The sequence below is a fragment of the Schistocerca piceifrons genome, chromosome 6 (assembly GCF_021461385.2).
Source record: "Schistocerca piceifrons isolate TAMUIC-IGC-003096 chromosome 6, iqSchPice1.1, whole genome shotgun sequence".
Taxonomy (NCBI): domain Eukaryota; kingdom Metazoa; phylum Arthropoda; class Insecta; order Orthoptera; family Acrididae; genus Schistocerca; species Schistocerca piceifrons.
This window is the reverse complement of record NC_060143.1, coordinates 91,053,539-91,080,801: the sequence shown is the minus strand read 5'-3', so window position 1 is coordinate 91,080,801 and position 27,263 is coordinate 91,053,539. Positions and strand designations below refer to the sequence as shown.

The 27,263-nt window shown below is 45.8% G+C and overlaps 1 protein-coding gene across 3 annotated transcripts in view; it reads left to right on the top strand.

Annotated features, from left to right (window-relative positions):
• LOC124802516 (phospholipase A1 member A-like) overlaps positions 1-27,263 on the top strand; it is a 128,338-nt gene that overhangs the window by 38,434 nt on the left and 62,641 nt on the right. For all 3 annotated transcript variants that reach the window (XR_007017126.1, XM_047263356.1, XM_047263355.1), the window contains exon 2: positions 19,827-19,969. Coding sequence is in view for 2 of the 3 variants with exons in the window: in XM_047263356.1 (XP_047119312.1) it covers positions 19,903-19,969 (67 nt within the window). In the remaining variant the exon portion in view is untranslated. The remainder of the gene's footprint in view (positions 1-19,826; positions 19,970-27,263) is intronic.

Below are 27,263 nucleotides of genomic sequence, written 5' to 3'. Positions count from 1 at the left end.
TCGAACCTACGACCGTAGCAGCAGCGCGGTTCCGGACTGAAGCGCCTAGAACCGCTCAGCCACAGCGGCCGGCCCTACATTTTCCTTTCTACTTCGCAAAACTAAGATACATTGTTGCAATAGGTTTTTCGGCTTCTGCATGGTCACAGGCCTATTATCGATTTCATAATATCACGATAACTGACAAGAAAGGTACGGTAAGCGTAAGTAAAATAATGAAGTTGAGTATAAACACAAGTGTCCCCCTTTTTCTCTTTGAAATCTGGTCAGAGCACAGAACGCACACCTCCCACTTGACCGACTCTTTCGATACCTCCTTTTGTTACCCTGTAATCCAAAATTATCTCTGGCTTACATGTAGCTTTTTCAACAGTTCCAAAATCGTGCTTAGTTTAAAGTGCTAGAACTGCCTCTACCTTTCTCAGATGGAAGCGCCGTATAATCCTACATGTAGTTTCCCAAAATACACTTCAATACTACTTGTGAAGAATCTTAGCATCTGCTAAATCAAAAATCTTTACGCCGCACTTCACTGGTTTGTTCGGGAGATACCGGACAGAGGAACAGCGACTAAAGAGAGCTTGCAAAATTTCTTGTACTGTCACAAATTTGCGTAGGCGGGAAGTATTCTTGCAGTTCACCCCAAAATCGTCAAATATTCGCATTCTTGCATCAAGCTCATCAGTTACTGTTCTATCTATCCGCGTGCTCTTGTCTCCAAAACGGATACAATAGAACGTAAAAAGATCAGAAATCTTCTGTAGCTCATAACAGCTTCCGTAAGCTCCGTATCTGTGCCATTTGCTGACTACAGTTTAATGACATTAATGCTGTTAGCTTTCAGGGCATCTTTCATACCCGAAGAGATACAGCAGTCCCAACACCGCTATTATTTCACACCTTGTAGTTTCTTTAATACCCCTTTCTCTGCAATATTGTACACTTCCTCTCGTAGATTATATATGAGTTCGTATGTCACTATTTCGTCAATCAGTTCCATGATAAGTATAGTCATTAATCCTCTGTTTCACCTGTGACCTCTTTGACAGCACTTTTAGACCTAAGAAATATTTTTAAAATATTTCTGCTTTTTGTTTTTGTTGTCACAGTAGCGCATATTTCATTCCTTTTTCATGTTTATCCCTCCCAATAAAAATACCACCTGTGGAGAGTGGCTGTTCACGGCCATATGAATCGAGTTCTTGTTCAGAACCTGAATCGTGGTCACTTTATGTGATAAGTTTCTCTTCTTCCTCCGAGTCGTCATCATTTTCGTTGTCTGGTACGATGTAGAAAGCTGTTTCCTCGTTGAGTAGCCACTCAAGCTCGATGTCGGTCAGCTTTTCGTATTTTGTAGACTACGATGACAAAAACGCTGTGTGTTTTACACTGGTACAGTTGTTTAATATCGTGTAGGGGCCCCGGGAGCACGGAGAAGTGCCGCATCACGACGTGGCATGGACTCGACTGATGTCTGAAACAGTGCTGGAAGGTCGTCTAATCATACAATGAAAACTTTCACGACCGGATGTTTCAGCTACCTAGAATTCTTCCGGGTTGTATGGCCGTGGTCCATGGACCTCTTCTATCCCAGACGTTTCGTCCAAGGCTACGTTGAACGTCGTCTGAGGTGCTCCTGGTTGTGCTGAATCTTGCCAACAGTCGGAAAGACTCAGCACAACCAGGGGCACCTCCGAAGATGTCCAACTTAGCCTTGGACGAAACGTCAGGGATAGGAGAGTTTCATGGACCACGGCCATACAACCCTGAAGAATTCTCGGCAGTGCTGGAAGGAATTGACACCACGAATCCTGCAGAGCTGTCCATAAATTCGTAAGAGTACGAGGGGGTTGAGATCTCTTCTGAATAGCAGGTTGCGAGTTATCCCAGATACGCTCAATAATGTTCATGTTCTGATGTTTTGTGGGCAGCGGAAGTGTTTAAACTCAGAAGAGTGTTCATGAAGCCACTCTGTAGCAGTTCTGGACGTGTGGGGTGTCGCATTGTCCTGTTGGAATTGTACAAGTCCGTCGAAATGTACAATGGACATGAATGGAAGCAGATGATCTGACAGGATGCTTACGTACATGCCACCTGTCAGAGTCGTATCAGGGGTCCCATATCACTCCACCCCACACGCCCCACACGGTTACAGATCCTCCATCAGCTTGAAAAGTCCCCTGCTGTCATGCAGGTCCATGGATTCGTGAGGTTGTCGCCATACCCGTACATGTCCATCTGCTCGATACAATGGAACGATACAAGACAAAGTTATTTGCGGTTGGCGCACTTTTTACAAAGACACGCCTGCTAAATGGTTAAGCAATTCAGTATTTCATACGTCACACTGCAAAATTTCAGATATAAATGTAATCGCTGAATAAATTGCCGGGCAACAGTTATGTACTCACGAAATTTAGTAACATACATAATGTGTGCAGTTGAGCTCCGTGACTGTTCCTTTATAGGGTGCAGAATCGTAACCGCTGCCAGTCAAAACAGATTATTCTACACACTTCCTCACAATGCCTAGACCCAGCCACACTCGTCTTGACAGTTAAATGTATTCCACCTACACACTTAAGTTTGCCTTTGCTGTACTGTTTTCCAGAATTAATCTTTTAGGTTGTAACTGTCCACCGTAACCTATTTTATAACTTTTTTAAATAATTTTTTCATAATGTGGGGCCACAGTCATAATATATTTCCTTAAAGTCAGTACCGCCAATAGACTGTTTTTTATTTGCAGTGTTACATTTACACGATCATGATTTCGGCTTTTAAAGTGCCATTATCAAGTGTTTTAATGTTATACAGTGCCTAAGATGGCATACTGTCGTATTTAAAATACACTATTAGGCACATTGTCTAAGGGTCAATATTTCTGGTAAAAGCCTACTGCTTTGTTTTATCATTGAGTATACCATCTTGACTGAATGACAGTTGGCCAAAAGCCTACTGCTTTGTTCGATCACTGTGTTGGCCAACTGTCATTCAGTCAAGATGGTATACTCAGTGATAAAACAAAGCAGTAGGCTTTTACCAGATATTTTGACCCTTAGACAATGTGTCTAATAGTGTATTTTAAATACGACAGTATGCCATCTTAGGCACTGTATAACATTAAAACACTTCACAATTTCACTTTAAAGCCGAAATCGTGATCGTGTAAATGTAACACTGCATATAAAAAACAGTCTAATGGCGGTACTGGCTTTAAAGAAATATTTTATAACTGTTCAAGTAGTATTATGTTCAGCCACCAGAAGTTCCTGAACAACAATACCGATGCTGTTTCATCCATGGACTTCATAATTATGTAATTACGCGCACCTTCCGCAAATAAGCGTTATCATTGGTCGCTGTTACCCTAACAACCGACGTAATACTTCCAAACTCCTAAATCGTCACTTTAACAAACTATTCAAATAATTTTAATGTGACGCATCCACGCGTCACTCTTCCGCACGAAACCCGGACATCGACTGTCTACTCTCATTCTTGCTCGTGACCGGTAGTCCTTGGTCATCGTAGCATGTAAAATAGCAAGACAATACCCTTGCTGGACGAAAGGCGTGCCCCAAGAAAGTTTCAGAGAACTAGCGATGGGTAAAGTGTACGATTTAATGCGTCATACTAATACCGATAGTAATACCCCTTAGAAGTTGCTGTTACGAGGTGACTTGCTTCTACGTAGCAACTGTACTCGTACAGGGCCGTATAGGACAACAACTAAATAAAAGTACGGTATATTGCAAGACAGATTATCAACAATTTACAATAATTTATTCATAGAAACGTTGCACTACTTAACTTTATTATGAAGGTGGTGCGTGGCAACAGTTTAAAGTTCACGTGCACTGATCTATTTTTAGCCATGACCTAGTCCTAAATTCAGTAAACCATAACTATCACCACTCATGGAATGCTTGTTGGCTCTTCTTTGCGGCGGTTTATAACATGCGGAGAATAATGAACAATTACGTAAACCCTTTTCTAACAGACATTCACAAAACCCTTAGAATCATTTTGTGTTGAAAATGTAATATGTATTTTAGTTATCAAAAATTATTTTTGTAATTAATATAATCATCAAAGAATAACTATATGTTTAAAATGATGTACTTAGAGTAACATAAAGGGTGTACATGAAGTCTGGGGACACTTTCAATTATTTATGTCACAAGAACTAAACATTATACAGATTTCATCCATATTACATTTTGAGGAGAAACTCTGAAAGTTTCTTTTACAAACATTCGATATGCGAACCATGAGTGACCCGGCAGACATCAACGGTAATATAATTCTTGCCAGCCGGCCGCTGCGGTTGCGTGGTTCTAGGCGCTTCAGTCCGGAACCGCGCTGCTGCTACGGTCGCAGGTTCGAATCCTGCCTCGAGCGTGATTGTGTATGATGCCCTTAGGTTAGTTAGGTTTAAGTAGTTCCAAGTCTAGGGGACTGATGACCTCAGATGTTAAGTCCCGTAGTGCTTAGAGCCATTTTTTGAATTCTTGCCATACCCGTCCCAGCATGGCATCGTCGACTGTGGCTGTCGCTTCCCGTATTCTCTCCCGGAGCTCTGCTACATCACGTGGTAGAAGCGGTACGTACACCACATCTTTAATGTGGGTCCACAGAAAAGTCACACGGAGTGAGATCTGGTGTCGGGGAGGCTGTCCCCTTCTGCAGCACGGCCGATCCATCGATGTGGCGGCTCCGTGTTCAGGTACCCACGAACTTCGCAGTGAAAATGGCATGGAGCCCCATCCTGCTGAAAGACGAACGGAGAGTCCAATTGCATTTGAGGCATCAGCCATTTCTGCAACATGTCCAAGTAGGAATATGCAGTGACAGCGCTCTAGGCGAAGTGCTCTCGCACCTGAACTCGCCATGTTTGCGATTAGCTGTGGCGGTATACATGAAGAAAAACTTTCAGGGTTTCTCTTCAAAGTGATATATGTATGATATCTCTACAATGTTTGGTTCTTGTGCAACAAGTAATTGAAAGTGTTCCCGGACTTTATATACACCCTGTATAATATCTGTGGTCATGTTAATTCTTTGTTATTACAAGAGCGCCATTACAGATTTCGCTCTCTTCTGTTTACATTCGATGTTAATGGTTTAATTGCATCTGTTTGAGTAATCAAGTGTGTGTTTGTGTGTGTGTGTGTGTGTGTATGTGTGTGTGTGTGTGTGTGTAAATCTCATAAATATTTCAATATATGATTATAGACCACTTGTTGGAATTATTTAAGTACTGTAAATTCTCTTCCATATGAAATCGACTAAAATTTTTCAACATTTAGCATTTTTAGCTGTTCTAGCGTCATCGCCGACGAGCTGCAGCCGCCACCATTACGCGGCAAATATGAATTTAAACTAACCGTGCAAAAGGCGAACGACCTGCAACGATTTAAATTGTTTCATTTTCAGAACAGCAGAGAAGCTGAGCAGTACAATATCTAAATATTTTCTTACTGAATTTTGACTTAAAGCCCAACTTGCGACTTGGCATAGACTAACGTAGGCGCTCATGATATTTCTGTGAAGAGTAAAGGGTTTTGCTATATAAAGTCAATGAAAGCATTAACTAAAATAACAGTAAAGTATTTCTCTTTCAGTCGATATTACTACAGACGCTAAATAAGTTCTACGGTGGCCAATGCGACGTTTTGCGCCTCTCCCTATCTTATACACTATGTGATCAAATGTATCCGGACACCTGTTTGAAAAGTTCGTGGCGCCCTCCATCGGTAATTCTGGAATTCAATATGGTGTCGGCCCATCTTTAGCCTTGATGACAGCCTCCACTCTCGCAGTCATACGGTCAATCAGGTGGTGTAAGTTTTCTTGAGGAATGGCAACCCATTCTTCCCGGAGTGCTGCACTGAGGACAGGTATCGATGTCGGTCGGTGGCGTCTGGCACGAAGTCAGCGTTCCAAAACATACCAAAGCATTTTACTGGATTTAGGTCAGGACTCCGTGCAGTCCAGTCCATTACAGGGATGTTACTGTCGTGTATCCACTCCGCCACAGGTCTCGCATTATGAACTGGTGCTCGATCGTGTTGAAAGATACGATCGCCATCCCTGAATTGCTCTTCAACAGAGGGAAGCAAGAAGATGCTTAAAACATCAATGTAGGCCTGTGCTGTGACAGTGCCACGCAAAACAACAAAGGGTGCAAGTACCCTGCATGAAAAACACGACCACACCATAACACCATCGCCCCAGAATTATAATGTTGGCACTACACACGCTGGCAGATGACGCTCACTGGGGATTCACCATATCCACACCCTGCCATCGGATCGCCACGTTGTGTACCGTGATTCGTCACTCCACACAAGGTATTTCTACTGCTCAATCGTCCAGTTTTTACGCTGCTTACACCAAGCGAGGCGTCGTTTGGCATTTACCGTCATGATGTGTGGCTTATGAGCATCCGCTCGACCATGAAATCCAAGTTTTCTCACCTTCCGCCTATCATAGTGCTTGCAGTGGATCCTGATGCAGTTTGGAATTTCTGTGTGGTGGCCTGGTTAGATATCTGCCTATCACACATTACGACCCTCTTCAACTGTCGGCGGTCTCTGTCAGTCAACAGACGAAGTCGGGCTGTATCCTTTTTTGCTGTACGTGTCCCTCCTTCACGTTTCTGTTTCACTATCACATCGGAAACAGTGGACCTAGGGATGTTTAGGGGTGTGGAAGTCTCGCGTAAGACGTATGACACCCGATCACCTGATCACATTCGAAGTCCGTGAGTTCTGTGGAGCACCCCATCACATAGTGTATACAAATTGCAACACGTAATGTTTTAAATGCAATATAACTGAGCTTAGCTGGCAAATATTTACATTCATTGCTAACTACATTCTTGTGGTCAAACAAAAATAGACAGAATTTATTTCACTACGATTTTTGAAGACAGTCTGCAACAACATAGTTTAGAAAAAAATAATATTTAAACGGAGAGACGGCGTAGGTTTTAGACACGGTCTGGATGCTCTCTTGAAGTTCCATTGATGCTGATGCAGATATTGAGTGGAACCGTTCGTCGATTTATGTCCGCTTGCGATCTACGCTCAAGTGCCAAAGAAAGAGGTATAGGCTTGTCTATTCAAATACAGAGATATGTAAACAAGCAGAGAACGGCACTACGGTCGGCGCAGTTGTTAGATCGGTTACATCTGACACAGTGGCAGGTTATCAAGATGTAAGTAAGTTTGAACGTGGTATAGTCGGCGCTCGAGGTATGGGACACAGCATCTCAGAGGTAGCGATGAAGTGGGAATTTCCCCATACGACCATTTCACGAGTGTACCGTGAATATCAGGAATCCGGTACAAACATCAAGTCTCCAACGTCACTGTGACCGGAAAAAGATCCTGCAAGAACGAGACAAACGACGACTGAAGAGAATCGTTGAACATGACAGAAGTGCAGCCTTTCCGCAAATTGCCGGGCCATCTACAAGTGTCAGCGTACGAACCATTCAACGAAACATAATTGATATGGCTTTCGGAGCCGAAGGCCTACTCGTGTATCCATGATGACTGCTCCTCGACACAAAGCTTTACGCCTCTCCTGGGCCCGTCAACACCGACATTAGACTGTAGATGACTGGAAAGATGTTGCCTGGTTGGACGAGTCACGTTTCAAATTGTTTCGAGCGGATGGACGTTTACGGGTATGGGGACAACTTCATGAATCCATGGACACTGTATGTCAGCAGGGGACTGTTCAAGATGGTAGAGGCTCTGTAACGGTGTGGGGCGTGTGCAGTTGGAGTGATATGGGATCCCTGATACGTCTAGATGCGACTCTGACAGGTGACACGTACGTAAGCATCATGTCTGATCACCTGCATCCATTCATGTCCATTGTGCATTCCGACGGACTTCGGTAATTCCAGCAGGACAATACGACATCCCGCACGTCCAGAATTGGTACAGAGTGACTCCATCCCCTCGTAGTCTTACTGATTTTGGACAGCCCTACAGGGTTCATTGTGTCAGTTTCCTCCAGCACTTCATCAGACCTTAGTCGAGTACATACCACGTCGTGTTGCGGTACTTTTACGTGTTCGTGTCCGCCCCCGTTAGCTGAGTGGTCAGCGTGGCGGAATGCCACGCCAATGGGCCAGGGTTCGATTCCCGGGTGGGGCAGGAGATTTTTCTCTGTTCTGGGACTGGGTGTTACGTTGTCCTCATCATCATTTCATCCCAATCTCCGACGCACAAGTCGCCCAATGTGGCGTCGAATGCAATAAGTACTTGCCCTCGGAGGCCGAACTTCCTCGAATGGGGGACTCCCGGCCCACAATGCCGTACGCTCATTTCAATTTTTTGCTTGCTCGTAGGGTCCCTACAGGATATTAGGCATATGTACCAGTTTCTTTGGGTCTTCAGTGTGTTTGATTAACGTATTGGGGAAGCAAAAAATAGATCTTGCAGTGTTGTCCGTTCTCTGGACGTAGCCTTAACTCAGTGCTGTCAACTGCGTGCAGGTCGGCGCTCTGGTTCAAAAATGGTTCAAATGGCTCAGAGCACTATAGGACTTAACATCTGTGGTCATCAGTCCCCTAGAACTTAGAACTACTTAAACCTAACTAACCTAAGGACATCACACACATCCATGCCCGAGGCAGGATTCGAACCTGCGACCGTAGCAGTCGCGCGGTTCCGGACTGAGCGCCTAGAACCGCTAGACCACCGCGGCCGGCTCGGCGCTGTGGTGTGTGTGGCTGTGTTTCGTGTCTATGGAGGGCACAGCAGGATATATTCAAGTTTCACCTTCCGTTACGACGTGTGGTACACAGATTTTGCATTTCCTTGGTGTAATTTTTTTGAGCATTTCCTTACACCAATCGACAAAAGACATCTAAACGTTGACACAAATCAGAATATACTGCAATTATCAATACGCCCAAGGAGGCCGCTAACTAGCGGTTAGTCACACGTCAGTCCTTTTCAGTCATGTTGTGCACAACATTACGTTTTTGAAACAATTGAGTTTAGTCGACCTTCACATAATTAATCGATAGAGGAAGCACGACCATCACAAAATGCTGCAAATAAAATTTGAACTGTCTTTTTGGAGGTCATTAACTACCAAAATTTGAACGAAATGATTTGAGGCATAGATTTAATATGAAAATAAAATTAAAAAAGCATCCAACACTCACAGTAAGTAAAGTACTTGGAGAACTCCTGAGTTGGCACTGATTTACCAATAAAAAACGACAAAATGTTAAAACAGTTGTAGGGTCAAATCTCAGTAGCGCCATCGAGACGGTGTTTGTAAAATCTTAAGAAAAGGTGACCATCTAGATAAGTGTATCATCTTCGAATAGCCTGAGATTGGAACTGATACTATCCGATAAGGTATTGATGTTAACTATGAATAGCAGGGCTGTCCTGAAACTACGGATATACAAAATGCTTAAAACCGTCATTGTGTAGCCTACATTTTGCTTTGCACAATAATGATTCAAAATGACCATCTCCACACCGCCAGCGATGCACAACGATAAGACACAGTTCATAAAATAGCACAAGATAATTAAGACTTCTGTACTAAAAACATATCTACATTTGTACAGATCCGGAAGCTGACCAGTAACGCGACTACTCTCACGTAGGTCGTTCGTTCGAGCGGCGAGTGTGTTGCGAGTGAGCTTTTTCTGGGGCCTCCGCCATGTTTTCCTTGTCATTTCCAAGTTAACTCGTAACACATTGTTAATCTAACGTTTATCAACAATTGTTGAAGGCGCCTGTGTTTTCAGGAAGCACAATTTACGTTTCTCTAGGTACAGTTATATTAATTAGTAAACAAGCTGAAAGTGGCTGCTTGCTGCAGGCTACCAGAATTCCCTCCAGCATCAAGATTTTTTCCCTTTCAGGCGAGCTCAATCCACATAAGAGGGACAAAGGAACTACGACGTCTGTCTCCCAAAGTCTGAAACAAATAATTTCCCAAACTACTAGAGAACATCCACAGGCTATATCGCTTTCGCCCACTACTGACGATAATCCAGTCTTAAGTACTGCCTCTAATGATACACCAAAAACGGATTTACCCTAATACTTTAGAAATGAAAAAAATTAATGGATGTGCTTTCAAGTCTTCAGTCGAGTTGTTGATTCGTTTTTTCTTCACGGACTTTCGACAGCCGACCCGCTCGTCTTCCACAGGTGCTGCGAGCTGTATTGTTATGAAACTTTCCTGGCAGATTAATGTATTCGCTGCTTGGATCATCAGTCTGGGAAGTAGTGTTGGTATTGCGTCGCTCTTTACAGCCCAGTTCGACTCCCGGCGCCAAAGTGAGTGCCGAATCCAAAACCATGCTTGAACTGAAACCTCCATTCTGTTTTATTAGGTATACCAACATCTTAATTTCGACAGACTGGTTAAAGAAGCTGTCCCAGAATTTTTGCGTTTGCACAGTGACATTTCTCTCGTTGTATTTCATTTGACGATTATAGTCGAAGGTCTGCAAGGCGACAGATGATTTGCTAGGTTGCTTTACTCGGGTGTGCCGCTGATGACCGTTCTGTCTCACGCGTTGTTGATTTTGACAGCAACGCCTGCCTTCAGAACGCTACTCATAGGAGTTGTAATTCTTCGGGATGCTGTCCATGTGAGGCGCGATCCGAGCAATCTACACTCCTGGAAATGGAAAAAAGAACACATTGACACCGGTGTGTCAGACCCACCATACTTGCTCCGGACACTGCGAGAGGGCTGTACAAGCAATGATCACACGCACGGCACAGCGGACACACCAGGAACCGCGGTGTTGGCCGTCGAATGGCGCTAGCTGCGCAGCATTTGTGCACCGCCGCCATCAGTGTCAGCCAGTTTGCCGTGGCATACGGAGCTCCATCGCAGTCTTTAACACTGGTAGCATGCCGCGACAGCGTGGACGTGAACCGTATGTGCAGTTGACGGACTTTGAGCGAGGGCGTATAGTGGGCATGCGGGAGGCCGGGTGGACGTACCGCCGAATTGCTCAACACGTGGGGCGTGAGGTCTCCACAGTACATCGATGTTGTCGCCAGTGGTCGGCGGAAGGTGCACGTGCCCGTCGACCTGGGACCGGACCGCAGCGACGCACGGATGCACGCCAAGACCGTAGGATCCTACGCAGTGCCGTAGGGGACCTCACCGCCACTTCCCAGCAAATTAGGGACACTGTTGCTCCTGGGGTATCGGCGAGGACCATTCGCAACCGTCTCCATGAAGCTGGGCTACGGTCCCGCACACCGTTAGGCCGTCTTCCGCTCACGCCCCAACATCGTGCAGCCCGCCTCCAGTGGTGTCGCGACAGGCGTGAATGGAGGGACGAATGGAGACGTGTCGTCTTCAGCGATGAGAGTCGCTTCTGCCTTGGTGCCAATGATGGTCGTATGCGTGTTTGGCGCCGTGCAGGTGAGCGCCACAATCAGGACTGCATACGACCGAGGCACACAGGGCCAACACCCGGCATCATGGTGTGGGGAGCGATCTCCTACACTGGCCGTACACCACTGGTGATCGTCGAGGGGACACTGAATAGTGCACGGTACATCCAAACCGTCATCGAACCCATCGTTCTACCATTCCTAGACCGGCAAGGGAACTTGCTGTTCCAACAGGACAATGCACGTCTGCATGTATCCCGTGCCACCCAACGTGCTCTAGAAGGTGTAAGTCAACTACCCTGGCCAGCAAGATCTCCGGATCTGTCCCCCATTGAGCATGTTTGGGACTGGATGAAGCGTCGTCTCACGCGGTCTGCACGTCCAGCACGAACGCTGGTCCAACTGAGGCGCCAGGTGGAAATGGCATGGCAAGCCGTTCCACAGGACTACATCCAGCATCTCTACGATCGTCTCCATGGGAGAATAGCAGCCTGCATTGCTGCGAAAGGTGGATATACACTGTACTAGTGCCGACATTGTGCATGCTCTGTTGCCTGTGTCTATGTGCCTGTGGTTCTGTCAGTGTGATCATGTGATGTATCTGACCCCAGGAATGTGTCAATAAAGTTTCCCCTTCCTGGGACAATGAATTCACGGTGTTCTTATTTCAATTTCCAGGAGTGTATTTGAATAGTGAAGGGTACGTGCAAGAACAACAGCGCCATGCTCGATTGAGATGAATAAACCGTATCAACTGTCGCCGAGCACTGCCTCGAATACAATCATGAAGTGAAACAGAACGAAGGCAGTATCGTGATGCAACAGCCAAGCTTCTGCAAACGCTGAATTAAGAAATCTATCGAAATGAAGATGTCGGAAAACCCAATAAACGATGACAGAGGTTCCAATTTAAGTAAAGCTTGGGATTCTACACTCAGTTTATTAAGATCTCGCCGATCATCACTGGAAGACAGTTAGAGAATGTGGGTTTCGTGACATATCAGAGCCGGCTCTGGAAAAGGTGTGGTTGGAATCCAGCTGACAGCACCTGAACAGGACCACTGCGTCACTATTAATCAACAATGACGATAAAACATGAGAGATGAAAAATATCATTTGTCAATGAAACTGGGTAGCAAATCTACTAGGGGCATTCGATCAGAAATGCAACACACTTTTTTGATAGACCAATTTCGGTTGAAAAAATGCGGAGTTTGTTGTGGGACGTTGTGGAGAATTCCCGCTTCAGCCCCTGTAGTCTCGTGACGTTCCGATTGGTAGCGACGCTATACGTAGACTACAAAACGGCGTCTGTTACGGAGGTGCGTTCCAAACAGAGAGCTGTCATTGCGTTTCTTATGACGGAAAATCAGAGCAACGAGGATATTCGTAGGCGCTTGCGGAATGTCTACGGAGACCTGCAGTGAACAAAAGCACGGTGGATCGTTGGGTGACAGGTCTATCATCATCGCAACAAGGTCGCGCAAACCTATCTGATCTCCCGCTTGACGATCGGCCGCACACTACTGTAACTCCTGCGACGTTGGAACGTGCGGACACTCTCATTCGAGATGATCGAGAGATCACAATCAAAAATCTTGTTGCTCAACTAGACCTCTCTGTTGGTATTGCTGATGCACTCGTCCACCTGGTGTGGTGTGTATTGTGTATTAAACTGGGCATCTAGAAACGAAGGAGAGGCTTCGTCCCGCTGTAGCCTTCAGTGGTTCACAACCCCACAACAGGCCACAGCAGTCCACCCACCCCACCGACGCCCCACACCGAAACCAGGATTATTGTGCGGTTCGGCCCCCAGTGGGGGGATCACAAAATTTGTGAATCGTTCTGCTGAATTTTTGTCTTAGTACGATCCATCTGTCAACACACACAACATTGAACGCTTGTGGAAATCTGTGAAATCGTCGATTAAAAGAGAGGGGTGTACAGGAGATAGGGACGACCTACCTCTTCCAATATCTTCTAACATTCTACGTGGTGTCTGTTATAAGTCGTGTCTCCCTACCGCTTTCGCGCAATGACGCTCTGAGCGTGGTTTTTTTTTTTTTTTTTTTTTTAGGGAATTGACTAGTTTGAACCTGGGACCTGTTGCTGGTAAGGAGACACTAGACCACACATGACATGTAGAGTTCAGAAGAGTTCAGTGAGACTAGCGATGATATAATCAAATACTTAATGATTTCAGCGTCAGCTCCACTGCACTCCCTGTAAAAGAATCTTAATACTAACTAAATTTAGTGGAAGGGGTTCAAGACTTTCCTATTTTTAGTTAGCTGGTAAAATAACGTCGAAAAAGCAGTTAAGTTTACCCTTGGAAATTTTATTCTACTCACAGAACATTGTTTATAAATTGCACTATTGATAGAAGGAAATATTTTAATACCGGATGATAAAAACCAACTGGGTTCAACAAAAATGTGAACGAATATTCCCTGAATGGATTTCCAAGTTCTACAATGGATCGAAGGATGACCTATGCCATATCACACCTATAATCTAGATTTAAGTTAAGTTTCATATAAGAGAAAACTATCAAACTGGTCTACAGTGACCCTCAATTATCCTTAATTACTTATTTAACTTGTCGTAAATTACAGTGGCTGATGTGGCTTCTCAATAATTATATAACAGAAAAATCATCGCGTTTCAGATTTTAACTTCCTGTAGCAAATGTGAATACCACGAAGTTTAATTGACGATCGACACTATTATTACGTAAAAAGGGGGTGTAACAGATGAAACTTCTGCAGTTCTGAGTGAAGGCTTATGTGCTCTCATGCGGCATCGCATGCGTTCATTACCTTGTCGTTGGTTAGGCAGCGTCAGGGGGCGGCGAGGGCGCAGCTCCACATCATTCCCTGTCTCGGAAGCAACTCTCTCTAACTTCTCCATACTACAATTTACCGAAGTTGGTTTAAAAAAAAAGGTATCTGGCTGTGTTTTCAACTGACCATGCAGGGTCTCAATGTTAAACTTAAGCTCCACCTACAAAAATTCTGTCTATCCAATGAGAAACGTTATACTTTTCATGGTGGGGCAATGTTTTTAACGTTTGCAACGTAACAGAGACGCGTATAGTCTCACGCTAAAACTTTCAGCTGGTGTGGCCCTTTTAGTCTTATCGTAAGATCTATACTGTTCTTCTGGAGGGCTCTGTCTTTTAACATGGGCTGGGGGGTGGTCCTGGCGGTCGGCTGGTGACGTGGGTGTCCGTTCCTTATCGTAGGGCCTCCTAGCCTACACGACTCTGCTCTCGGTTTCTGTTCTCGTTTCTTCCCTCAGAACTGCGTCTGTTTCACGGTGGGAAGGTATGACATGCATTTAGGCGTTCTTGTGTTAGTCTGTGGTATTCCATTTGCTCACTCGTTGATCGTATTACTTTGGTTAATTTAATGTCAGGATTTATTCGGAGCTATGTGACATACTGCCGGATTTGCTATCATGTCAGGGTTTTCATGGAAGGTGTTGGATTTGCCTGACACCTTACAATCTATTTCAAAATTTGAGGTTACTTGGAAAAATTGACTCTCTTGATACTCTTCCGATATTTCTGACTGACGTAGCGATGGTGTACCAGGGTTATGGGAAAAAGGAACTGATGCCGGAGGCTTATGCAACAAGAGGAATAGTGCATGAAAAAGATGTGACTGGTGATTGGCTCTGAGCACTATGGGACATAACATCTATGGTCATCAGTCCCCTAGAACTTAGAACTACTTAAACCTAACTAACCTAAGGACATCACACAACACCCAGTCATCACGAGGCAGAGAAAATCCCTGACCCCGCCGGTAATCGAACCCGGGAGCCCGGGCGATGGGACTGGTGAGTAAAGGAAGTTAAGTTACTACTTTCATTTGTAATTAATTTTAACTTAGTAATGGTTCTTCTTTTGTAGTTGCTCAAGTGACCGCTGTAGCCCAGTGGTCGTCTAACTACGGCCCTCAAGCCGCATGCGGTCCGAACTAAGTATTCGTGCGGTTTTCAGTCTTATTTTATAATAACGAGCATCCAACAACAGCCGAATCCAAAACGTCAACTATAGCTAAGAACATCTTAAAAGTGTAGATTTCATAATGTTGGTTCATTCGGCAGTGAGCTGAATAAAGTTGGCTGCTTACCTCAGGGTAGAGGGGTAAGTAGCATAGCTCCTGAGGAAGTAAAGGGTGTGGGAGAGAGAGTGAATGTTTTGTTGTTTCTCCTCCAGCACTGGCAACTCTCGGGCGTGCGCGGACGTACCATACAGATGCTACGGTATAAATTTTGACATCGAAGTAACATGCATTCGTGAATACTCATAACTGAGACGGTCATCATCAATGTGATTCACGTTTGTAGCTACGTAAATGAAACTGAATTAAGACTGTTTTAATACATTGCAATTGGTAAGAGGAAAATTACATTCAAAATATTTAGTAAACGTTTGCGACCGTGTCTCAAATTGCACAAGGCATTTACATGTAGTACAATTACTGTCATTAATCAGTAAATCGTTCACGCACACAGAGAGCACAACACTTCGTGAGTGTCACAACTTTGGGGTTGTTGAGAGTGGCGCAATAAGAAACAAAGAACAGTCGATACGAAGTGTTTCGCATGGTGCCGACTTTTAACAAGCAGTACTAAGGAGCTGGTGGCCACCTGATCGCGACCTTACTGTAGCTAGTATGTTGCGAGCTCTTAGATACTAAGTTAGGTATGTTACCAAATAATAACGAGATCGGTGTATATACGGTCCAAGGAACAGGCCCAGAGCGTCAATATTGGCTTTTGATCAAAAAAGTTTGACGACCAGTGTTATAAACAGTATCCACAGCTTGCGCCACATGTGTCGTGTGGTGGACATCGAGCCACCGTTTCGAAGTAGTGGGTGATTTTTTCCACCGTGTACAAAATCTAGGCACTGATCGATGAGAGGATACGGAACAAGAAAGGACTAATGACCTTACGTCCGGAAATGCATGGTTTCCACCCCACAGACCATTTATTCAGTCATGCTTTGTTACAAAGACTGCGGTCTAATACGCGCTGTACCATGCAGCCACAGTTGCAGTACACATTGTTTTCTCCTAGAGGATGATACTGTTCCTCATATGTCACACCCTAGCGCTCTCTCTTGCCATAGTAACTGGTAATGTTATATCCATTCACTTCTCGTGGTGACTCACCTTGTAGTGGATGTGATACAGCGTTGTGCGCAATGGTTTCGTATTTGAATCGAGAGCTTGCCGACATGGTGTTTACTTACGGAAAGTCATATGGCAACGGGTGGAGGGCAGCAAGGTTGTATCACGAGACTTATCCCCGCGGACAACAACCACACCATTCAATGTTTGTAACAGTGTTTCGCCGTTTGTCAGAGGCAGGGTCGTTTCAGGAAGCAGGAAATCATGAAGGACGTCCCCGAAATGTTCGGACACCAGACCTGGAGGAAAATGTGATCAACACTGGAAAGCGACGCCGTATCAGTACCAGGCAGTTACCTGCCAGTACAGGGTAAGCCGGACGCTCATGTGGGACATTCTCCATGACAACTGTTACAACCCTTATCACTTATAGCGTGTCCAGGGCTTACTAACGACAGACTTTCCACACCGGGAGCAATTTTGCCACTGGTTTCTTCACCAGGCAAGGACGATTCCGGGATTTGTGTCATCCATCCTATTCACAGATGAGGCCACCTTAACGCTGACTGGTATTTTCAATTTTCATAACAGTTCAAATGGCTCTGAGCACAATGGGACTTAACATCTGGGGTCATCAGTCCCCTAGAGTTTAGAACTATTTAAACCTAAGTAACCTAAGGACGTCACATCCTTGCCCGAGGCAGGATTCGAACCTGCGACCGTAGCAGTCGCGCGGTTCCGGACTGAAGCACCTATAACCGCTCGGCCACCGCAGCCGGCTTCATAATAGTCATCTGTGGGCAGTATGCAGAACCCCAATAGTACGGTGACAACGAATCATCAGCATCGGTGCAGCCGGAATGTGTGCGCCGGGAAAATTGGCGACTGTGTATTGAGAGCAGTCTTCCTTCCACGTCGCATAACAGGCCGGAACTATCGACGTTTCTTACGAATGACTTTGCCTCCCCTGCTGGAAGAAGTGTCATTGATGATTCGTGGTTGCTACATGATGGTAGTCCAGCCCACTTCGTTGTTAACGTCCGGAAGCATCTCAGTCATGTCTTCCCTGGAAGATAGATCGGACGAGGGAGTCTAGCTGAATGGCCTGCTCGTTCACCGGATCTCAACCTGTGCGATGTCTGTCAAAAGTATCGTGTATGCAGAGCCCATTACAGATGTGGAGACACTGGAGCAGCGTATTCATGCTGCCCTTCACACTCTACGGATGCAGCCTGCCCGATGCGAACGTGTGAGACAGAACATGCTACGGCGCGTACAAGCATGAGTTCAGGCACATGGAAACCATTGTCAACACTAACTGTGTATGCATGGTACAGTTCGTATTAGATCGCAGTCTCTGTAACAAAGCATGATTGAGTAAATGGTCTCTAGCATGGAAACCATGCATTTCCGACAGGAGTTCATTAGACCTTTTTTCTACCGTATCCTCTCATCGATCAATCCCTAGAGTTTGTACACGGTGGAAAGATGCACCCTGTATATCATTAGGGATCCGCGCTTTCGATAGGCAATGTACGTAAAAATGGTTCAAATGGCTCTGAGCACTATGGGACTTAACATCTGAGGCCATCAGTCCCCTAGAACTTAGAACTAGTTAAACCTAACTAACCTAAGGACATCACACACATCCATGCCCGAGGCAGGATTCGAGTCTGCGACCGTAGCAGTTGCGTCCACAGCGGCCGGCGGCAATGTATGTAGCGTATGTGGTGCTGCAAGCGGGAAAACAGCAAAGCAGTACTCGCGGTAGTGCTTATCTAAAACTGTTGAGTTACTGTTTCATTGTGCCCTTGAACCAATACTCCACAACGCTTACAGTTGCTTCTATAAAATTTATAACTGGGTCCCGGCGGAGGTCCGAGTCCTTCCTCGGGCATGGGTGTGTGTGTTTGTCCTTACAAGGTTACAAGGGAACCTCCCCATCGCACCCCCCTCAGATTTAGTTATAAGTTGGCACATTGGATAGGCCTTGAAAAACTGAACACAGATCAATCGAGAAAACAGGAAGAAGTTGTGTGGAACTACGAAAAAATAAGCAAAATATACAAACTGAGTAGTCCATACGCAAGATAGGCAACATCAAGGAAAATGTGAGCACAGGAGCGCCGTGGTCCCGTGGTTAGCGTGAGTAGCTGCAGAAGGAGAGGTCCTTAGTTCAAGTCTTCTCTCGAGCGATAAGTTTACTTTCCTTATTTTCGCAAAGTTATGATCTGTCCGTTCGTTCATTGACGTCTCTGTTCACTGTCACAAGTTTAGTGTCTGTGTTTTGCGACCGCACCGGAAAACCGTGCGATTAGTAGACGAAAGGATGTGCATCTCCAATGGGAACCTAAAACATTTGATTGCAAGATCATAGGTCAACCGATTCCTCCACAGGAAAACACGTCTGATATATTCTATACGACACTGGTGACGGCATGTGCGTCACATGACAGGAATATGTTGTCGACCCACCTAACTTGTACACTTGGCGAATGGGTAAAAAGATTCTTCTTCCTTGCCCGATTTAGGTTTCCTTGTGGATGTGATAATCACTCCCAAAAAAGTGATGAAAACATAAGAGTTTGACACATAAACTGAAAATAAAAAATTAAACTTTTCACTCGAGGGAAAACTTGAACCAAGGACCTCGTTCCGCGGAAGCTGACACTAACCACGGGACCGCGGCGCTCCTGAGCTTACACTATCCTTGATGTTGCCTATCTTGCGCATGGACTACTCAGTTTGTATATTTTGCTTATTTTTTCATAGTTCCACACAACTTCTTCCTGTTTTCTCGATTGATCTGTGTTCAGTTTTTCATGGCATATCCACTTTGCCAACTTATAACTAAATCTGAGGGGGTGCGATGAGGAGGTTCCCTTGTTAGGATAATTTAGGTTAAATACTGTGTAAGCTTAGGACTGATGACCTTAGCAGTTAAGTCCCATAAGATTTCACACACATTTGAACATTTTTTATAACTGGGACTTTCTTTTATGGACACCCTGTACTTGAGAGAATTTCTCTTAGCAATGCCGGAAGTAATGTGTGTTCGCGTTTATCACAAGTACGAACAGGAAGAAGGGCTATCCGCTGTTGCATTAAATTCAGCTGTCGCCGAAAGAGATCTCTTTGACCGCTACTGTACAAAGGGACAAGTCTGCGAGCGCGGCCGCGTCCGTGTCAGTGGAATGAACATTGGGCACGGCGTCTGTCGGACGCACGAGTTCCGCTTGAGTCAGTCGTGGCTTCGCTTGTGTTGCAGACGGCGTGTGCGCCCCGCGGCCCGTTAGCTGGAGAGCCGCCAGGCCCTGAGGACGGCCGGGCCCTCACTGCCCGACATGGACGGCGCCTCGCCCCGACTGCTGCTGCTGCCGCTGGCGCTGCTCGCCGCTGCCGGCCCCACAGGTAGGCAGGAGTACCAACATCTGCCGCAACGTCATCGGCCTCGTAGTGAAAATGTGAATTTGTTTTCAAATATCTTTTGTTTTTCAATGTAAGCTTGTAAGGGTACAGATGTATCAAATCTTTCCTTTGCCCATCTCTTCTGCACTCAAGACGAAAGGTTTTTACCAAAGAAAAATCGCCAGACAGCCGTATGCTTTCAGAAGTTAATTTATTTAGACAATCAGTTCCGGCATCTCAGTAATGTCATCTTCAGACCCCTGTGCACTGTATGTATAGACGATCAGATATACCGATGTATGCGCAACCGGAACCATTAATACCTGGCCTTAGTGATTTTTTTTGTGGTATGTGCTTCGAAGTACACACTCCATAAAAAAATTCGCGGAGTCCAGATACTGATCGCTCCGCTTATGAATCCGTCGACGTATCTGACTGTCTATACATGGAGTGCATAGGGGCCCGAAGATGGCATTAATGAGATGCCGAAACTAGACGTCTAAATAAAATAACTGCTGAAAACATAGGCCTATTTGGCGATTTTTCTTTGGTAAATATCTGACCGGCTACTGTTCCGTATCCACTACAGATCAACAGAGATCAAGACCTAAGGTTTCGCGGGGATGTCCTGTCAGCTAAAGTGCGGTATGAGCTTTCGGCGACTGCAGAAGGCGCGTGGGCTGTCAGACTGGGGCCGGCCGGCGTGGCCGTGCGGTTCTAGACGCTTCAGTCTGGAACTGCGCGACCGCTACGGGCGCAGGTTCCAATCCTCCCTGGGGCATGGATGTGTGTGATGTCCTTAGGTTACTTAGGTTTAAGTAGTTCTAAGTTCTAGGGGACCGATGACCACAGATGTTAAGCCCCATAGTGCCCAGGGCCATTTGAATTTGTCAGACTGGGACATCGGATCATGTAGTGAACTATGAGCAAGGCGCGAGCCCGATAGGCGCGAATAGAGAGGCAGGGTAGTTATTTTACACTTAATACTAGCAATTAAACCCGACACTGTCCTGGTATTGATTTTATAAATTTTCTATCAGAAACGTACAGTTTCCGTATGCTGAGCGAGTTTACAACACGATTTTGTAAACGTCTCTGTAGCAACGCCTCCTCTTCATAGCTCTATAGACGGCTACTGTTTTCGCTTCCAGCCGTTTGCGCTTCGCAGTTAAAAGCTATTAAAAGTGCGGCCAGGTGTCTGAGATTTCCTTAAATTGACTCAACTGTAGGAGTGTCTTAGCAGTAAAGAATATATCTTTTAAAACTTCAGGCATGATGCGGCCTTATCTTATGCATTTCATTGCTTATGACGTCATATTTCTTGAATTATGTGTTGTGCAATGATACGTATATTCAGCGGCATATTTGGATACTGTCTGCGAAATATGGTGCGAGAAGAGTTATTAGCAAAAGAGTAATTAATTTTAACGTCATGCATGATACTGCAGTTTTTCAGGCAACTCTTTGTTTATGACGTCACATCACCTGGTCTATATATTGTACAATGACGTAATTTTTTAGGTACATTCAGCGGCATATGTGGCCACTGTCTGTAAAATATGTTGCGAATAGAGTTAGTGGCACAAAAGTAATAAATTTAAATGTCGTACTTGATGCAGGAGTGTTTCGCATCTAATTGTTTATGACGTCTTATGTCCTGAACTATGACAGGTACGTGATTCTTACCCTCACAGCGATTGTTACCTGACAATAATGGATATGTATTCCATGTTTGGCTGTAATCGGTGAAATGGTTTAGGGGAGATGTGGAACATACAAACACACATACATACATACATTTTGATAATATGTATTAATTGTGTAACATGAATCAGTATATTTTTCTTTAAGGTGACCGAACGGAATATTAAAGCGCAATGGCTAATTCCAGTGAAAAAGTGAATAGTGTCAGTGTCCATTAAAGTTGAGTGAACTTTAAATAGACATAGAGAGCATTCGCATGAACCCAAGACGTCATCATAAATCGTTTGTTATTCATAAATTATATATTGTCAAGATCCCTTCTGCAGCACAATGTGTTTATTAAGTTACTTAAACTGAAGAGTTGTAGTAGTAAATTGGGAGGACGTATGTCACACACGCACACGGTTATGGAAATTACTCTAGTGAACGTGTACCTCGGTAGTAAATTGTCCGGAAAATGCTGTCTACCAGTAATAACTAAAGAACTGAACTCCGTCCGAACAGGCCATGAAGGCCCAACGGTACCGACTGGCCGCCGTGTCATCCTCAGCCCACAGGCGTCACTGGATGCGGATAGGGAGGCGTATGTGGTCAGCACACCGTTCTCCCTGCCTATGTCAGTTTATGAGGCCGGAGCCGCTACTTCTCAGTCAAGTAGCTCCTCAGTTTGCCTCACAAGAGCTGAGTGCACCCCGCTTGCCAACAGCGCTCGGCAGACCGGATGGTCACCCATCCAAATGCTAGCCCAGCCCGACAGCGCTCGACTTCGGTAATCTGGCGGGAACCAGTGTTATCACTGGGGCAAGGACGTTGGCGTTCACCAGTAATAAGATGCCGAATTAATACGACAACCAACAGAAGGTCATGCAAATAAGCAGCCCATAAAATCGTCAGAAACGACAGATCAACTTAGAGGAAGTGGTTAAAAACGTGGAAACACCGCTAGAAATCCGTGCTTGAACATAAATTCGGATGATAGCCAACCCTGGTGGTTTCACTGTTGTGGTTGACCACGAACACTACCTGTCCTCAATACGGCGCAACTCTATGTTGTAGTCAGAACAGTGTTCTGTTTAGTTGAGAGTGCATTGTGCCGGAGCTCAGTAAATGCGAACGTGGGGAAATTGTTGGTGCTCGAATGGCGGGCTCTTCCGTAATCAAGAGAGTCGAAGTGTTTGGTGTTTCAGGAGGCACCGTATCCAAGATTTGCACTGCATGTATCGAAAACGGAAAAACATCATCCGCTGAGCCACAACGCTGACAAAGTATGTGCTGTGTGATCGTGACAGACGGTGACTGAAGAGGATTGTGACGAAAAATAAGGGGAAACAGCTACAAAAGTCACCGCAGAAGTTGTACTCGCGAACCCTGCATATCCAAAACAGCACTAAAAGATCTCCATAATCCGAGAATTGCAAAATGAGCTTGAATTCCAAAACGACTCATCAGTTATGCAAACGTCTGTAACAGGAAAACGTGGTGCCAAAGTCATAAAATCTGGATTATGGAGCAATCGAATAATGTCATTTGGTCGGATGAGTCTTGTTTCACACTGTTTCCAACTTACAACAATAGTACAACGTGACAGAGAGTCGGTGATGATTTTGGTAGGAGCATTGTTGTAATCCATGGGGCTGGCCGTGGTGGCCGAGCGGTTCTAGGTGCTTCAGTCCGGAACAGCGCAACTGCTACGGTCGCAGGTTCGAATCCTGCCTCGGGCATGGATGTATGTGATGTCCTTCGGTTAGTTAGCTTTAAGTAGTTCTAAGTTCTAGGGGACTGATGATCTCAGATGTTAAGCCCCATAGTGCTCAGGGTCATTTGAACCATTTTTTGTAATCCATGGGCCCCATGGTTACTCTGCAAGGTCATATTACTGCTAAGGATTGTGTGTCCATTTTGGCTGATGAAGTCCCTTCCGTGGTACAATGTATGTTCTCCAAACGTGATGCTGTGTTTCAAGACAACGGGAGACCTATTCACATCGTGCAGGACTGGCGTTTTGAGCACGAGGAAGAACTGTCCCATCTCCTCTGGTCCCCACAGTCACCAGATCTCAATATTATTGAATCCTTGTTATCTACGTTGGGCAGAAGTGTGCATGATCGCTGTCAACCTTCACCATCGTTTCCTGAACTTGTAAGTAGGCTGTTTAGGTTTATGTTGGTAACGCCACGTAGCGCTCTGCATAAAAATCAGAAAATCACTCGGAAGCAGTGGATTTCCATGCAGTCTTGAAGCAGCGAAATGTAGTGTGAGGAGGGCTATGCGAGAGGCGTTCAATGTATTCGAAAGTAAAGTTCTATGTACTGACTTGGCAGAAAATCCTAAGAAATTTTGGTCTTATGTCAAAGCGGTAGGTGGATCAAAACAAAATGTCCAGACACTCTGTGACCAAAATGGTACTGAAACTGAGGATGACAGACTAAAGGCCGCAATACTAAATGTCTTTTTCCAAAGCTGTTTCACAGAGGAAGACTGCACTGTAGTTCCTTCTCTAGATTGTCGCACATATGCCAAAATGGTAGATATCGAAAAAGATGACAGAGGGATAGAGAAACAATTAAAATCGCTCAAAAGAGGGAAGGCCGCTGGACCTGATGGGATACCAGTTCGATTTTACACAGAGTACGCGAAGGAACTTGCCCCCCTTATTGCAGCGGTGTACCGTAGGTCTCTAGAAGAGCGTAGCGTTCCAAAGGATTGGAAAAGGGCACAGGTCATCCCCGTTCTCAAGAAGGGATGTCGAACAGATGTGCAGAACTATAGACCTACACTCCTGGAAATGGAAAAAAGAACACATTGACACCGGTGTGTCAGACCCACCATACTTGCTCCGGACACTGCGATAGGGCTGTACAAGCAATGATCACACGCACGGCACAGCGGACACACCAGGAACCGCGGTGTTGGCCGTCGAATGGCGCTAGCTGCGCAGCATTTGTGCACCGCCGCCGTCAGTGTCAGCCAGTTTGCCGTGGCATACGGAGCTCCATCGCAGTCTTTAACACTGGTAGCATGCCGCGACAGCGTGGACGTGAACCGTATGTGCAGTTGACGGACTTTGAGCGAGGGCGTATAGTGGGCATGCGGGAGGCCGGGTGGACGTACCGCCGAATTGCTCAACAGAGGGGGGCGTGAGGTCTCCACAGTACATCGATGTTGTCGCCAGTGGTCGGCGGAAGGTGCACGTGCCCGTCGACCTGGGACCGGACCGCAGTGACGCACGGATGCACGCCAATACCGTAGGATCCTACGCAGTGCCGTAGGGGACCGCACCGCCACTTCCCAGCAAATTAGGGACACTGTTGCTCCTGGGGTATCGGCGGGGACCATTCGCAACCGTCTCCATGAAGCTGGGCTACGGTCCCGCACACCGTTAGGCCGTCTTCCGCTCACGCCCCAACATCGTGCAGCCCGCCTCCAGTGGTGTCGCGACAGGCGTGAATGGAGGGACGAATGGAGACGTGTCGTCTTCAGCGATGAGAGTCGCTTCTGCCTTGGTGCCAATGATGGTCGTATGCGTGTTTGGCGCCGTGCAGGTGAGCGCCACAATCAGGACTGCATACGACCGAGGCACACAGGGCCAACACCCGGCATCATGGTGTGGGGAGCGATCTCCTACACTGGCCGTACACCACTGGTGATCGTCGAGGGGACACTGAATAGTGCACGGTACATCCAAACCGTCATCGAACCCATCGTTCTACCATTCCTAGACCGGCAAGGGAACTTGCTGTTCCAACAGGACAATGCACGTCCGCATGTATCCCGTGCCACCCAACGTGCTCTAGAAGGTGTAAGTCAACTACCCTGGCCAGCAAGATCTCCGGATCTGTCCCCCATTGAGCATGTTTGGGACTGGATGAAGCGTCGTCTCACGCGGTCTGCACGTCCAGCACGAACGCTGGTCCAACTGAGGCGCCAGGTGGAAATGGCATGGCAAGCCGTTCCACAGGACTACATCCAGCATCTCTACGATCGTCTCCACGGGAGAATAGCAGCCTGCATTGCTGCGAAAGGTGGATATACACTGTACTAGTGCCGACATTGTGCATGTTCTGTTGCCTGTGTCTATGTGCCTGTGGTTCTGTCAGTGTGATCATGTGATGTATCTGACCCCAGGAATGTGTCAATAAAGTTTCCCCTTCCTGGGACAATGAATTCACGGCGTTCTTATTTCAATTTCCAGGAGTGTATATCTCTAACGTCGATCAGTTGTAGAATTTTGGAACACGTATTATGTTCGAGTATAATGACTTTTCTGGAGACTAGAAATCTACTCTGTAGGAATCACCATGGGTTTCGAAAAAGATGGTCGTGTGAAACCCAGCTCGCGCTATTCGTCCACGAGACTCAGAGGGCCATAGACACGAGTTCACAGGTAGATGCCGTGTTTCTTGACTTCCGCAAGGCGTTCGATACAGTCCCCCTTAGTCGTTTAATGAACAAAGTAAGAGCATATGGACTATCAGACCAATTGTGTGATTGGATTGAGGAGTTCCTAGATAACAGAAGGCAGCATGTCATTCTCAATGGAGAGAAGTCTTCCGAAGTAAGAGTGATTTCAGGTGTGCCGCAGGGGAATGTCATAGGACCGTTGCTATTCACAATATACATAAATGACCTGGTGGATGACATCAGAAGTTCACTGAGGCTTTTTGCAGATGATGCTGTGGTGTATCGAGAGGTTGTAACAATGGAAAATTGTGCTGAAATGCAGGAGGATCTGCAGCGAATTGACGCATGGTGCAGGGAATGGCAATTGAATCTCAATGTAGACAAGTGTATTGTGCTGCGAATACATAGAAAGATAGATCCCTTATCATTTAGATGCAAAATAGCAGGTCAGCAACTGGAAGCAGTTAATTCCATAAATTATCTGGGAGTACGCATTAGGAGTGATTTAAAATGGAATGATCATATAAAGTTGATCGTCGGTAAAGCAGATTCCAGACTGAGATTCATTGGAAGAATCCTAAGGAAATGCAATCCGAAAACAAAGGAAGTAGTTCACAGTACACTTGTTCGCCCACTGCTTGAATACTGCTCACCAGTGTGGGATCCGTACCAGAAGGGTTGATAGAAGAGATAGAGAAGATCCAACGGAGAGCAGCGCGCTTCGTTACAGGATCATTTAGTAATCGCGAAAGCGTTACGTAGATGATAGATAAACTCCAGTGGAAGACTCTGCAGGAGAGACGCTCAGTAGCTCGGTACGGGCTTTTGTTAAAGTTTCGAGAACATACCTTCACCGAAGAGTCAAGCAGTATATTGCTCCCTCCTACGTATATCTCGCGATGAGACCATGAGGATAAAACCAGAGAGATTAGAGCCCACACAGAAGCATACCGACAATCCTTCTTTCCACGAACAATACGAGACTGGAATAGTAGGGAGAACCGATAGAGGTACTCAGGGTACCCTCCGCCACACACCGTCAGGTGGCTTGCGGAGTATGGATGTAGATGTAGATGTAGACTGTGCTGTGTGCAGCCTGTGGCTGGTTGGCATTGTTGAAATATTCGCTATTGTAGTGTCTCTGCAAGGACTAAGCGGGTCTGCACCTTTGGTGGCCCACCAATACCATAAT